The 13,515-nt window shown below is 51.0% G+C and overlaps 1 protein-coding gene across 1 annotated transcript; it reads left to right on the top strand.

The window, feature by feature from the left end:
* Positions 1–805: 805 nt before the first annotated feature.
* CHMP1A (charged multivesicular body protein 1A) lies at positions 806–13,304 on the top strand. Its single transcript, XM_075576829.1, has 7 exons — positions 806–943; positions 2,549–2,568; positions 2,813–2,890; positions 3,637–3,783; positions 8,534–8,662; positions 10,324–10,511; positions 10,889–13,304. Exons 1-7 carry the CDS (start codon positions 937–939, stop codon positions 10,908–10,910), a joined length of 591 nt encoding a protein of 196 aa, XP_075432944.1. The 5' UTR covers positions 806–936; the 3' UTR covers positions 10,911–13,304.
* The last annotated feature ends 211 nt before the right edge of the window (positions 13,305–13,515 follow it).

Below are 13,515 nucleotides of genomic sequence, written 5' to 3'. Positions count from 1 at the left end.
CGTGAGCGGGGACTTGCATATATATATATGCAAGTCACCTCGCCAAGTGCCGCCCGCTCAGCGAGCTCAGCGCTAGCGGGGACGCAGCCTAAGAGATGAATATATGTCCCTACAATTAATGTAAAAAATTCCTGCATCCCCTTAAAGATTTAGGGCCTCATGCAGAGAGCAGCGCTATTTGCAATCTCGCCATTTTCCGGAGAAAATCGCGCTAAAAACAGCTGAAAATGGCAAGGTAGGAAAAAAGCGCCATTTTTTTTTTCTATTTGAAAATTTCGCCGCGCGGCTGGCGAGAAACTACGTCTCGCCAGTCTGAAAAATATCCGAATTCAGAAAGGCGCGCTCGCCATCTAGCGGCTGTTTTTGGCACGATTTTCTCCAATTTTCTCCGCCAACTAAAGTTGGCAAGAAGCAGGAGCTCATTTACAATTCTCCACATGCAGTAATGCTAAAAATAGCGGATTTCGCCCATTTCTGCATATGGAGAATAAAACTCTCCATTAAAGCTACTTTTTCTTAAACTCTCCAATTTATTCTAGCGCTGCTCTCTGCATAGGCCCCTAAGTGACATGGGTAGACGTCAATTAACCGTATCTGAGATTAACATAAAACAGCTTCTCTGATAAGACCCTTTGTAGTCTGCATGAAAAACAGCTGTGCTGCCTAGTGGAGCAGAGAGAGTGGGAACTGCAGGTAATGGGGACTGTAAAGTCACTAAAACCGCATGGATCCCCCAAACAGCTTCTTCCAGCAGGGTACGGGTTAATATATGTGTGGTGTTCGAGTCACGTGATCGATCATGGCGGCGCCCTGTGCGGCTTCACACACACCAGGTCTCGCGAGAGGTGGGCGGGGCCAACAGGTGACAGGACCCGGAAGTGCGCCCCGGTGCCCGAGTTCGGTTGTTGGGTGACCTGGATTGAGACGCAGCGCGGGATGGACGGTGAGATCCCGGGGGAGGGAGCACAGAGTCCCGAGCAAACCGGAACATCATATTTAGCCCCAACCCCAACTCAGCACTGAGACACCCCAACACTGGCCCCCCAGCCACCGCAACACAGAGACCCCAACACTGACCTGACACCCACCGTCCAACAGGGACCCCAACACTGACCCGACACCCACTGCCCCACAGAGACCCCAACACTGACCCTGCACCCACCGCCCCACAGAGACCCCTACACCTGTCCCACAGGGACCCCAACACTGACCCTACACCCACCACCCTACAGAGACCCCAACACTGACCCTGCACCCACCGCACCACAGAGACCCCAACACTGACCCTACACCCACCGCCCCACAGAGACCCCAACACTGACACTACACGCACTGCCCCACAGGGACTATACTGTCCTTCTCCCCACCCCCCGTGATCCCCAAATAACCATAACCGAGCCTTACTACCTTGTGTCAACCCTAAATCCACCTGTACCCCTCTTCTCCACTTTACATGTTAGACTGGGATCCTATTCCCCATCTCTGACTCCTAAACGCTGTCTCTAGGGTTGGGTGCTCGGGGAAACACAGTTCTAATGACAAACTTCACTTAGTGATTGTGATGTCCTTGGCGACCGATGTCACAGAGCCGTATATAGCTGTGACTCGTCTTCTCGTGACCGGCCTGTGGCTGGGGTGTGGTGGCCCCAGAGTTCACTGTACGACACTGCGCTTGTGCAGCGATTTTATGTATGTGGGGAGGAAGTTTACACTGCAATAAATGGTGGGTGTGTCAGGGCAGTGTGACGGCGACTGCAACAAATTGCAAAAATAATCTGCTACAACTCACTCAGAAATAGAGAATGATTATGGATTTAGGTGCCGGGATACAACTAAAGAAAAACATGCAAAAACGTGACTTAAACCTGCTACCCCAATACAACAGGTCTGGCGCGCGTGCGCACACAAGGACATTTACTGAGCGTTCACTACAAATTCCCATCAGGAAAGGAATGTGACTACTCGCAGCCTTGTATGGTTAGGATCAGGTGCTCTTTGGGACATTATAACAGTCAATGGCAGGGGTGGGCAACGCCAGTCCTCAGGGGCCACCAACAGGCCAGGTTTTCATGATATCCCTACTTCAGCACAGGTGGCTCAGTCGAAGCCTGAGCCACTGATTGAGCTACCTATGCTGAAGCACGGATATCCTTAAAACCTGACCTGTTGGTGGCCCTTGTGGACTGGTGTTGCACACCCCTAGTCAGGGGTTTATGGGTGAGTTATAGTTTCTGCTTATGATTTGGGGGGGGGGGGGGGGTGTTGGGGTTTATTACATTTTCACAATGTTTAGTGGTTGGGTGCTCACGGGGCCGGTTTTTAATTCCTTCTTGTTTTATATATTTTTTATTATACTAGTTTATGGGATTGTGTAAATTTGTCACATGCTGGCTTTGGTATTCACAGCCCACGGGGCTGTGACATACATGTAATTAGACTGTTTAGCGTGTGTAAGCCTTGTACTGCGCTGAACGTGCGGGTCATGCCTCATCGCTGCACCCTTGTATTATATAAATGTCTCATTAATCCGCTGTCTCTTTGTTTGCAGACACAATATTTCAGTTAAAGGTGAGTACAGAGTCATTTTATATAGAGGGGCTTCCTAAAGCTTTGCACACAGGGGGGCATGTAACAGAAAAGCCCAATGCTACATCCAATGAGACAAAATATATAGTAAATATAATCTGGGGTTAGAGCTCGCTGGGATTGTGTTTGTTCATTTCTATTTTCAACGGTCTTGTAACACCCCCTCAGTCCCCTGCCAGCTCGCTCAGTCCCCCTCCTGTCCCCTAATAAACCTCTGTCTCTCCAGTTCACAGCGAAGCAGCTGGAGAAGCTTGCTAAGAAAGCGGAGAAGGATTCCAACACAGAACAAGCCAAAGTGAAAAAGGTGCGTCCGGGATGCTGTGTGCGTCTGTGTGAGAGCGGGCAGGGAGGGCGTGCGCGTCTGTGTGAGAGCGGGCAGGGAGGGCGTGCGCGTCTGTGTGAGAGCGGGCAGGGAGGGCGTGCGCGTCTGTGTGAGAGCGGGCAGGGAGGTTGCGTGTGTGTGCAAACAGCTTGGCAGTTGCAGGCGGGGATGCATTTTAATGCTTATTGTACACAGGTTTCCTGACGGCTGAGGAACATCATTATTGAACCATTTCCTAGCGGAGGGATCTGCAGCGCATCGCACAGCAATATAATAATATTCATAGCAAAGCACAGCAGACCATTCTGGTAGCAAAGGGGTTAATAGCAAATATCTGCAGAAATAATCTTGGTATTGGGATAAAGAGTAAATCCTGCACTTCAGTGTCAGTCACCAACCCAGATCCCTTCGTACTGTCTGTGTAATTGGGGGGCCGTCCTGTCCAAACTCATGTCTCCATCACAGATTCGAAGTGTCAGGGTTTAAATAGGCAGGTAAAGGGAATGACTTTCTGCACATTACGTAAACCCCTGTGTATAGCAGCAGGAATTAGATTGTGGTTCTGTACTGTGATCCCTACTGCTTTGTGGGTCACTGTGGAACGCGTTGGTAGACTGGGTTGGGCGGAACATGTTGGTAGACTGGGTTGGGCGGAACGCGCTGACAGACAGGGTTGGGTGGATCGCGCTGGCAGACAGGGTTGGGCCTTATTGCTCTCTCCCACTCAGGCTCTACAGCAGAAGAATGTGGAGGTTGCGAGAGTCTACGCTGAGAATGCCATCCGGAAGAAGAACGAGGGACTTAACTGGCTGCGGATGGCGTCCCGCGTGGATGCCGTCGCCTCAAAGGTTCAAACGGCCGTGACCATGAAGGGGGTATGTGGCACTAAACGCCAGAGTGTTCCCTCGATCCAGATATTGAACCAGAGATCGTTGTGTGTGTGTGTGTGTGTGTGTATATATGAATATATGAACACACGATGGGATCCCCGGTATCCTCCCCGGTATCCTCCCCCTCCTGCTGCCTTCACAAGGTGTCCTGCTTGGCAACACCTAATGGACGTGACTTGGGCCTCTCGCGTTCTTATGAACGCCCGCTCCGGAAATACATGCGCCATTTCTTCAAATGTATTTATTTATAAAATATTTGACCAGGAAGCAATACTTTGAGAGTTACCTCTTGTTTTTAAGTATGTCCTGAGCACAGAGTTAAGACAAATAATACATGGTTACAAATACAGTTACATAAATGAACAGGGTATACATTATATACAAGACATTGCATGCACAGTTAAAGAAAATATATATTATGGGCGTATGAAACAGTTACAGACCAGATTAACATGTGAGACAGCCTTAGATTTGAAAGAATTTAAACTGGTGGTGGATGTGAGAGTCTCTGGTAGGTTGTTCAGTTTTGGGGTGCACGGTAAGAGGAGGAGCGGCCGGATACTTTGTTGAGCCTTGGGACCATGAACAGTCTTTTGGAGTCTGATCTCAGGTGATAGGTGCTGCATGTGGTAGGGGTGAGGAGCTTGTTAAGATAGCTGGGTAGCTTGCCCAGAAAGTATTTGAGGGTGAGACAGGAAAGGTGAACTTTGCGCCTAGACTCTAGTGATGACCAATCTAGTTCTTTGAGCATTTCGCAGTGATGTGTGTTGTAGTTGCATTGGAGAACAAAATGACAAATTGAATTGTAGAGGGTGTCAAGTTTGCTAAAGTGGGTTTGAGGTGCCGAGCCATATACTATGTCTCCATAGTCAATAATTGGCATTAGCATCTGCTGTGCGATACGCTTTCTGACCTGGAGACTTAGGGAGGATTTGTTCCTGTAAAGTACCCCTAGTTTGGCATAGGTCTTGGTTGTCAGGGTATCAATGTGCAACCCGAATGTTAAGTGGGAGTCAAACCATAAGCCCAGGTATTTAAAACTAGTGACAGGGGTTAGGGTGGTGTTAGTGTTGGTTCTTATCTGGAGCTCAGTCGCTGGAAGCTTAAGGCCTCATTCAGGGTGCCAGCTGCAGGACTCGGAGGGAGGGCGTGAGGGAGGCAGTGCTGCAGTTTGCTGGGCGATCTGTGTTTATCCCCCAGCAGACTTTTCAGCGTTGGGGAGGGGGCGGGGTTACACACAGCAGGGTAAGTATCGAGGTTGCAGTCATGAAATCATTCTGAAGAATGATTTCATTGGCTGCCTAGGTCCCAGTGACGCTGCTGCAGCTCCAAAAAACGAAATTTTCGTTTATTGAAACTGTAATCAGCTTCAACTCCTGGCCTCGGAGACAGGGCGGTTGCTACCCTGACAACCAGTATTCAAATTGAATACTTTGTTTCTCACGGCAGCACGCCCTCCCTCCGAAGCCAGCACCCTGAACGAGGCCTTAAAAATTTAGTCTTGGTCCCAAATACCATTGTTACAGTCTTGTCCGTGTTTAAAAACAGTTTGTTTTGGGAAATCCAGTTTTCGAGTCTCAAAAAGTCAGACTGAAGTATGTGTTGAAGGTCAGAGAGGCTATGGCTGTGTGCATATAGGATTGTGTCATCTGCATACATGTGTATTGAGGCTTCCTTACAAGCTGTGGGAAGATCATTAATGAACACTGAGAAGAGTAGGGGCCACAGAACAGAGCCTTGCGGCACACCACAGGTGATATCCAGGGGGTTGGAGTTAGAGCCTGAGATGGACACATGATGGGATCTTCCTGATAGGTAGGACTGAAACCAGTTTAAAGCATGCTTCCCTATTCCAGAGCTCTGGAGTTTGTTAAGCAGGATAGCATGATCAACTGTATCAAAAGCCTTTGCAAACTCTAGGAATACTGCACCAGTGAGTTGTCCCCGTTCCATTCCACACTGGATTTCATTGCAAACTTTTAGCAGGGTAGTTACGGTGCAGTGTTTGGGACGAAAGCCAGATTGGAATTAGCTAGGGAAATTTGTATTGGTATAGTAATCGCTTAATTGGGAGTGGACACATTTTTCCATGACTTTGGATAGAATTGGGAGCAGTGAGATTGGCCTGTAGTTTGAGACAGTGTTTTTGTCCCCACTTTTGAAGATTGGGACAACTCTGGCAGTTTTCCAGGTCTTAGGGATATAGCCTGCAGACAGGATAGAGTTGACTATAGAAGCAATTGGTTTGGCAATGGCTGGGGCACCAAATCGTAGGAACCTAGATTGTAGTAAGTCAGGTCCGCATTGGCGTTTTAGTTTGAGGAGCGCTTGTGTAATCTCCTCTTCAGATACTGGGCCAAATTGAAAATTGTGGGCAGTGTTGGGAGGGGGTGGGATTAAAGGGGTACTCCCAGGATGAGATTCAGGTTTGTGGTTTGGGCTGCGTTTTGCTAATAAGTTAGTGGCACACCCCACAAAGTAATCATTGAATGCATTTGCAATATCAGTGGGGTTTGTTAGAGTAATATCCCCCTTGGTGATATTACTTGGTTGTTGATGGTTAGGAGGCTGGAATATATTGTTGATAACCTTCCAGAAGTTAGCTGGGTTTGATGTATTTTGGTGGAGATTGTCAGAGTAATATTGTGCTTTTGCGTGCCTTGTTTGCCTTGTGCACATGTTCCGCAGGCATCTGTAGTGATTGAGATCCTTGGTAGTGCCAGTAACTTTGTAGCTTTTCCACAAGGTATCCCTGAGCTGGTAGAGTGCAATAAGGTTAGTTGTGACCCATGGAAGATGGGCCCCCCGTACCCTTATTTTGCATAGTGGAGCATGGGTATCGCAGAGTTTTAAGAACTCGGATTGGGAAATGAGTTGCAATAGGTTAAGTGACTTGAGTTGTATCTGGATTTTGTGGTTTTTAGGGTCAAGCCAATTGAAGTTGAAATCCCCAAGAACTAGCAGCTCACTCTTCTCATTCAGAGAGGAAATGGAGCCAAGAAACTGGGTGATATCAGTCAGGGATTGTAGAGGGGCTTTAGGGGGGCGGTAGATGCCAGCAAGCAAGATTGGCTTAGAAAAGGGGAGGCAGATTTTGCCAACTAAAATTTCAAAAGACGATGGGCTTGGGGGGCAATTTAACAGTGTAAATTGTAATGTGTCTGCAATATAAAATAACACCCCTCCTCCTCTCTTTGACCTATCTCTCCTAAAAATGAAGTATCCCTGAATGGCGATATTTGCATCAGGGGTTTTAGGGGTTAGCCATGTTTCTGTAAGAACGATGGCTTTGGGTTTATGCATAAGGCACCATGCCCTTAGTTCGTCCAGTTTGGGCAGCAGGCTCCGGATATTTATATGGTCGACAGATACCCCTTTAAATTCCAAAAAGGGCTATGGGACAGAGCTGAAATGGGAGGACCTGGGTTAGGTTCAATATCACCTGCTAAAGAGAGTAATAGTATGAGTAGAAATTTGGGTAGTTGTTTGCAAGTTGTAAATTTGTGGTGTTTGCCATTATTAACAACTTAAAGCTCATTAGCTGAGCAGCATTTGGTAAATACCATGGAACATATTAAATCTGCAATTCTGCGGTTCATCTATACCGACCGTGAGCTGATCCGTTATAAAGCCGCCTCCTGGCAGGCATTTTTATTGGAATACTAGACCAGTGGTGCTCAATGCCAGCCCTCAAAACCCACCAACAGGTCCGATTTTCAGGCTATCCCTGCTTCAGCAAAGGTGATGCAGTCTTAGATTGAGCCACCTGTGCTGAAGCTGGTATATCCTTAAAACCTGACCTGTTGGGGGGGGGGGGGGGGGCTTGAGGGCTGGAGTTGAGCACCCCTGCACTAGACCCATTCCTAATCCTTTACATTTGGGAATATAACATTGGCCAGCAGGTGAGAACCATGCAGTCCGCCCGGCCGCCCAGCTTCCTATTTCATCATCACTGGAATGTCTTGTCGATTTTCTCTAAAAAGGAGGAACCCTTGAAGTATTTCGAAAAATCTCGGGGAACCCCTATCTGGCTGACACATATTAGGTTCGACTGGGGTCAGTCACAACATTTCACACCTCACGAGCCACCTCTATTTCCCACCCTTTACCCATGTATTTCTCTCCCATCCATCTCCCTAAATCTCCCCCCTCCCGCCTCGCATGTATTTATCCCTTGCATCTCACTCTTACTCCCTCTTTTCCTCACTCACTCCCTCCTGCCCCCCTTCCTTCTCTCACTCGCCCCTACCTTCCGTCAATTACCCCACTTTCTCTCAATCCACCCTACAAAATACATACCAAAAAACCCACCCCCAGGGGGAGGGGGGTCTGTGGTCCGTAGTCGGAACCCCTGAAACTGCTTCAAGGAGCCCCAGGGTACCACGGAACCCTGGTTGGGAATCACTGTGCTAGTGAGTTCCTACAAACAGCCCCGTACAATCCCAGGGGGTATAGTGCTGAAGGAGAGGCTTGCCGGTAAGAACTCTTTGCAGGGCCATTTTGAATTCCCGTTCCCCTTGTGACCTTGGGCAAGTCCCTTTAGCACCAAACATTCAATCGTATGCTCTTCAGGACTCCTTGTGCTTGCAAAATTCTGTGCATCGCTGTGTGTATGCAGTCAGCAGTATATAAGAGAGCACTATTATTAACCCTGTTGTAGCTGCTCTTACCTGGAGAGTGCAGGGCGGTGTGTGCGGAGCTTTCCTCACTGTTTTCCCATCCACTCCCTGGACAGGTGACGAAGAACATGGCTCAGGTGACCAAGGCGCTGGACAAAGCGCTGAGCTCCATGGACCTGCAGAAGGTGTCGGCCGTCATGGACAAATTCGAGCAGCAGGTTCAGAACCTGGATGTCCACACATCGGTGAGCGGGTTCTGTGTGTTATCGAACCGAGGAGAGCGGGTTATCTGAGCGAGCAGAGCAGGGTCTCTGTGTTATCTGAGCGAGCAGAGCAGGGTCTCTTTGTTATCTGAGCGAGCAGAGCAGGGGCTCTGTGTTATCTGAGCGAGCAGAGCAGGGTCTCTGTGTTATCTGAGCGAGCAGAGCAGGGTCTCTGTGTTATCTGAGCGAGCAGAGCAGGGTCTCTGGGTTATCTGAGCGAGCAGAGCAGGGTCTCTGGGTTATCTGAGCGAGGAGAGAGCGTGGTCTCTGGGTTACTTGAGCGAGGAGAGAGCGGGTTCTCTGGGTTACCTGAGCGAGGAGAGAGCGGGTTCTCTGGGTTACCTGAGCGAGGAGAGAGCGGGTTCTCTGGGTTACCTGGGCGAGGAGAGAGCGGGGTCTCTGGGTTACCTGAGCGAGGAGAGCGCGAGGTCTCTGGGTTACCTGAGCGAGGAGAGCGCGGGGTCTCTGGGTTACCTGAGCGAGGAGAGCGCGGGGTCTCTGGGTTACCTGAGTGAGGAGAGCGCGGGGTCTCTGGGTTACCTGAGCGGGTTCTCTGGGTTTCCTGAGCGAGGAGAGAGCGGGTTCTCTGGGTTACCTGAGCGAGGAGAGAGCGGGTTCTCTGGGTTTCCTGAGCGAGGAGAGAGCGGGTTCTGGGTTATCTGAGCGAGCAGAGAAGGTTATCTGAGCGAGTTCTCTGGGTTACCTGAGCGAGGAGAGAGCGGGTTCTCTGGGTTACCTGAGCGAGGAGAGAGCGGGTTTTCAGGGTTACCTGAGCGAGGAGAGAGCAGGTTCTCTGGGTTACCTGAGCGAGGAGAGAGCGGGTTCTCTGGGTTTAAAGCGAGCAGGGAGAGAGCGGGTTCTCTGGGTTACCTGAGCGAGGAGAGAGTGGGTTCTCTGGGTTTCCTGAGCGAGGAGAGAGCGGGTTCTCTGGGTTTCCTGAGCGAGGAGAGAGCGGGTTCTCTGTGTTACCTGAGCGAGGAGAGAGCGGGTTCTCTGGGTTTCCTGAGCGAGGAGAGAGGGGGTTCTCTGGGTTTCCTGAGCGAGGAGAGAGCGGGTTCTCTGTGTTACCTGAGCGAGGAGAGAGCGGGTTCTCTGGGTTTCCTGAGCGAGGAGAGAGCGGGTTCTCTGTGTTACCTGAGCGAGGAGAGAGCGGGTTCTCTGGGTTTCCTGAGCGAGGAGAGAGCGGGTTCTGGCTTATCTGAGCGAGCAGAGAAGGTTATCTGAGCGAGTTCTCTGGGTTACCTGAGCGAGGAGAGAGCGAGGAGAGAGCGGGTTATCTGAGCGAGGAGAGAAGATGCTGATGCAGACTGATTGAGCCACCTGTGCTGAAGCAGGGATATCCAGAAAACCTGACCTGTTGGAGGGTCTTGAGGACTGAAGTTGAGAACCTGCCCTAAGCAATTACATTTGTGATAAATTTCCATAGAAATAAAGCGTCAATCTTTGCTTTTAGAACAGTTTGATTAGTTGAAGGAAGTCTAATTAATATGTTCTTTATGACACACTTTTTTTTTCTGTTTTGCCCGGCTACATGGGATTGCACCTGTATAGTTTCTTCCTCTCCACTCGGTCACTTCGGCATCTCCCCCCACACCCCCTCTCATTTCTGGCCAGTCTCATAAACCCTCTCCCCTCCCCCCCAGGTGATGGAGGATGCGATGGGCTCAGCAATGACCCTCACCACCCCCCAGGAGCAGGTGGACAACTTGATTGTGCAGGTGGCAGAGGAGAACGGGCTGGAGGTGATGGATCAGCTGAGCCAGCTGCCCGCGGGGGCGTCATCCGTGGGCGAGAGCTCCGCCCGCCCGCAGGAGGACCAGCTGTCCCGCAGGTCAGAGCATCACCTGTTTCCTGCCAGTGCAGGGACAGCAGGGGGAGGTGTGTGTGTCAGCTGAGGAGCTGCAGGACTGAAGTGTGTGTGTGTGTGTGTGTCGGCGTCAACCAGGGAGGTGTGTGTCGGCGTCAACCAGGGAGGTGTGTGTCGGCGTCAACCAGGGAGGTGTGTGTGTGTGTGTGTCGGCGTCAACCAGGGAGGTGTGTGTGTGTGTGTGTGTGTGTCGGCGTCAACCAGGGAGGTGTGTGTGTGTGTGTGTCAGTCAGCAGGGGGAGCTGCAGGTCTGTGTTTCAGCCGGGGAGGTCGGTGTGTGAATAGTAGCGGAGCGGGGCGGTGTACCCCCCCATGCTGAGTCTGATCCCCTTCTCTCCTAGGCTGGCTGCATTGCGGAATTAAACACCCACAGAATCTGCTGCTCCTGCAGGAAACTCCGCCGTTTGGGGGGCTCTGGGGGTCACCTTATCCCTGCGGTACGACCTTCACCAATCCCTGCAGGGGGATGCTGTGCCGTGGCGGGGGGCTTTACCAATCCCTGCAGGGGGATGCTGTGCCGCGGCGGGGGGGCTTTACCAATCCCTGCAGGGGGGTGCTGTGCCGCGGCAGGGGGCTTTACCAATCCCTGCAGGGGGATGCTGTGCCGCGGCGGGGGGCTTCACCAATCCCTGCAGGAGGGTGCTGTGCCGCGGCGGGGGGCTTCGGCCTGGCTGGGGTCTCGCTGCATGGATCGGGACTCCGGGCTGATTTCACACCCTGTAATACTACAGCCTCCTCCAGAAAGGGTCCGGGATTAATAACCCCCTCTTAAAATGTATAGGCCACACTACATAGTGATACCGAATATCTTCTCGGTACACTTTTGGCCCACACTTGCTTGATGTGGGATAGCGTGTGTGATCCTGCGGCTATATTTCAGACACACATGGCGGGTCACATAGCCACAGGGTCCCACACAGAGTCACATCACGTAACTGCAGAGTCCCACGCGTGGCGGGTCAGTGAGGAGCCTGTGCCGGGGAAGCAGCTGGAACTATTGCAGGGGTCAGAGGTTATTTCTCAATGTTCAGCAGAGAGGCTGCAGAGTGTGCTCAGCACTGCTTTAGATGACAGCTTGTTTAGGGGATGAACCTGCGCACACTGCTGCCCTAACCTCGGGAGATTTAAATAGTGATGGTGTCATATAATATCAGTGTTTGTTTCCCATGTTCACTTGCACCCCGTCCCTCTGCCCCTCCCCACCCCCCCTCCCTCTGTTCCTCCCCACCCCCCCCAGCTCTGCATCTGCACAAAATGGTCTCCTTTTTATAACGATTTGTTTTTATTCCTTTTACTCTGTTCCCTTTGGGGGGGAGGGGAGGGGAGAGAGATGATTGGGGGGCAGGGCTGTTTCTGGGAGAGGCGATGGCTTTGAAGTGGGGGGGGAAGCAGATGTTTTCACCCCCTTTGCTGCCACAGTGTATTGCATGGCAGTGAAGGGGTTACTCTGGCTTGTCATGGATATGCGTGTTTGACACAATTCTGTTAGAGCAGCTAAAGAGAATAACACCCTGAGCTGTGTGTACCCTGGCAGCACCTCGCACCCTCCCCGTTGCTGCTGCGAATCCCTGTAAATGGGAGGGGGGAGCACAGTGTGTGAGGGGAAGCCCTGTTAATGGGAGGGGGAAGCACAGTGTGTGAGGGGAAGCCCTGTAAATGGGAGGGGGGAGCACAGTGTGTGAGGGGAAGCCCTGGGGTCCGTGTGAGCCGTGGGAATACATCAGGCTATATTCCTGCTCTGCACTTTTCATTTGATCCCAATTTTTTCGATTTCCCCCTGATTTTGCTTCAGGCTGTCGGCGGGACACAGGTAACCCGTCTCAGCCCTCACCTTTTAAACTGGCACTTGGGATGTTCTATTTCCTCCCCCCCCCCCCACAGCTTGGGAAAGGGGGGAGGAGGGGCGAACATTCATTTTATTATCAAACTGCTATATCAGGGGCGGCCAACTCCAGTCTTCAAGGGCCACAAACAGGTCAGGTTTTCAGGGTATCCCTGCTTCCGCACAGGTGGCTCAAAGACGGTATCACCTGTGCTGAAGCAGGGTTTATCCTGAAAACCTGGCTTGGTGGCCCTTGAAGACTGGAGTTGGCCGCCCCTGCTCTATTGTCCATAAGCTTCCCCCTGATTTTATAGGGTGAGGGGTGAGGGGAACCTGTCCCGTGTGATAAAGGACACGTCTCGCGTAGTTTGGCCTCACCCACCCCCATTATTCCTGTGCATTAGAGGTAGATCTCCGTGCGCCCCGTTGTGCATTATCGCTCCCCCTTCTTGTGTACCCATAAGCTGTTGGCATGTGCTCAGCCCCCCTGGTTGTGCGCTTGAGATAACACACCTGTGTGTTGCTGTTGTGGCCTTTTCACCTGGGCAGTAACAACCTGTACACCTGCACCTGGGTTTGTGCTCATTACTCAGAGCTAATCCGGGTCTGACCTCCCTATTGTGACGTGTGTCCCTCTCACTGGGGCATTTTAATCCTTACTGCTGCTACTTCTGGCACTGCAGGGGTTACAACATATTACTGTCTTGTGCCTGTTAACGTCTGAAGTGCCGGAGTTCAGTGCCCGGCCTCTATAACATGCAGTGACGGGCTGGGTATGGTGCAGTTGCCTCTGATGTGGGGTGCCAGTTGTACCCCACATCTTGTGCTCTGACACAAACCGGCCTTTTTGTTCTTTGATCTTCTGCTTTTCTTTCTTTTTTTTGGTGACTTATCTGTAAATAAACTTGTTCCAAAATAAATAGTTAATTGCTAAATAGTGTATTCCCTTCTTGCTGGTGTGTGTGCGTCCGTCCGTCCGTCCTTTTCTAAGAGGCTTGTGTTGTAACCGGCCGCTTCACAGCACATGATCTTCATTTGAGGGCTGGCACTGCCATCTGGTAAGGAAGGGGTTAACAGACACTGCTGATCTGCAGAGCTTACATTCTATCCATTCTGCGAGAGGTGAGTACAGGTGATCTCCTATAG

This window comes from Ascaphus truei, chromosome 19 (assembly GCF_040206685.1).
Source record: "Ascaphus truei isolate aAscTru1 chromosome 19, aAscTru1.hap1, whole genome shotgun sequence".
NCBI lineage: Eukaryota > Metazoa > Chordata > Amphibia > Anura > Ascaphidae > Ascaphus > Ascaphus truei.
This window is presented reverse-complemented; position numbering and strand designations above follow the sequence as displayed.

What these genes read in the sequence shown, in the direction of transcription:
- CHMP1A (XM_075576829.1), top strand. An exon ending in ACACAATATTTCAGTTAAAG is followed by an intron (nt 2,569 to 2,812) that starts GTGAGTACAGAG and finishes CTGTCTCTCCAG; the next exon opens with TTCACAGCGAAGCAGCTGGA. An exon ending in AACAAGCCAAAGTGAAAAAG is followed by an intron (nt 2,891 to 3,636) that starts GTGCGTCCGGGA and finishes TCTCCCACTCAG; the next exon opens with GCTCTACAGCAGAAGAATGT.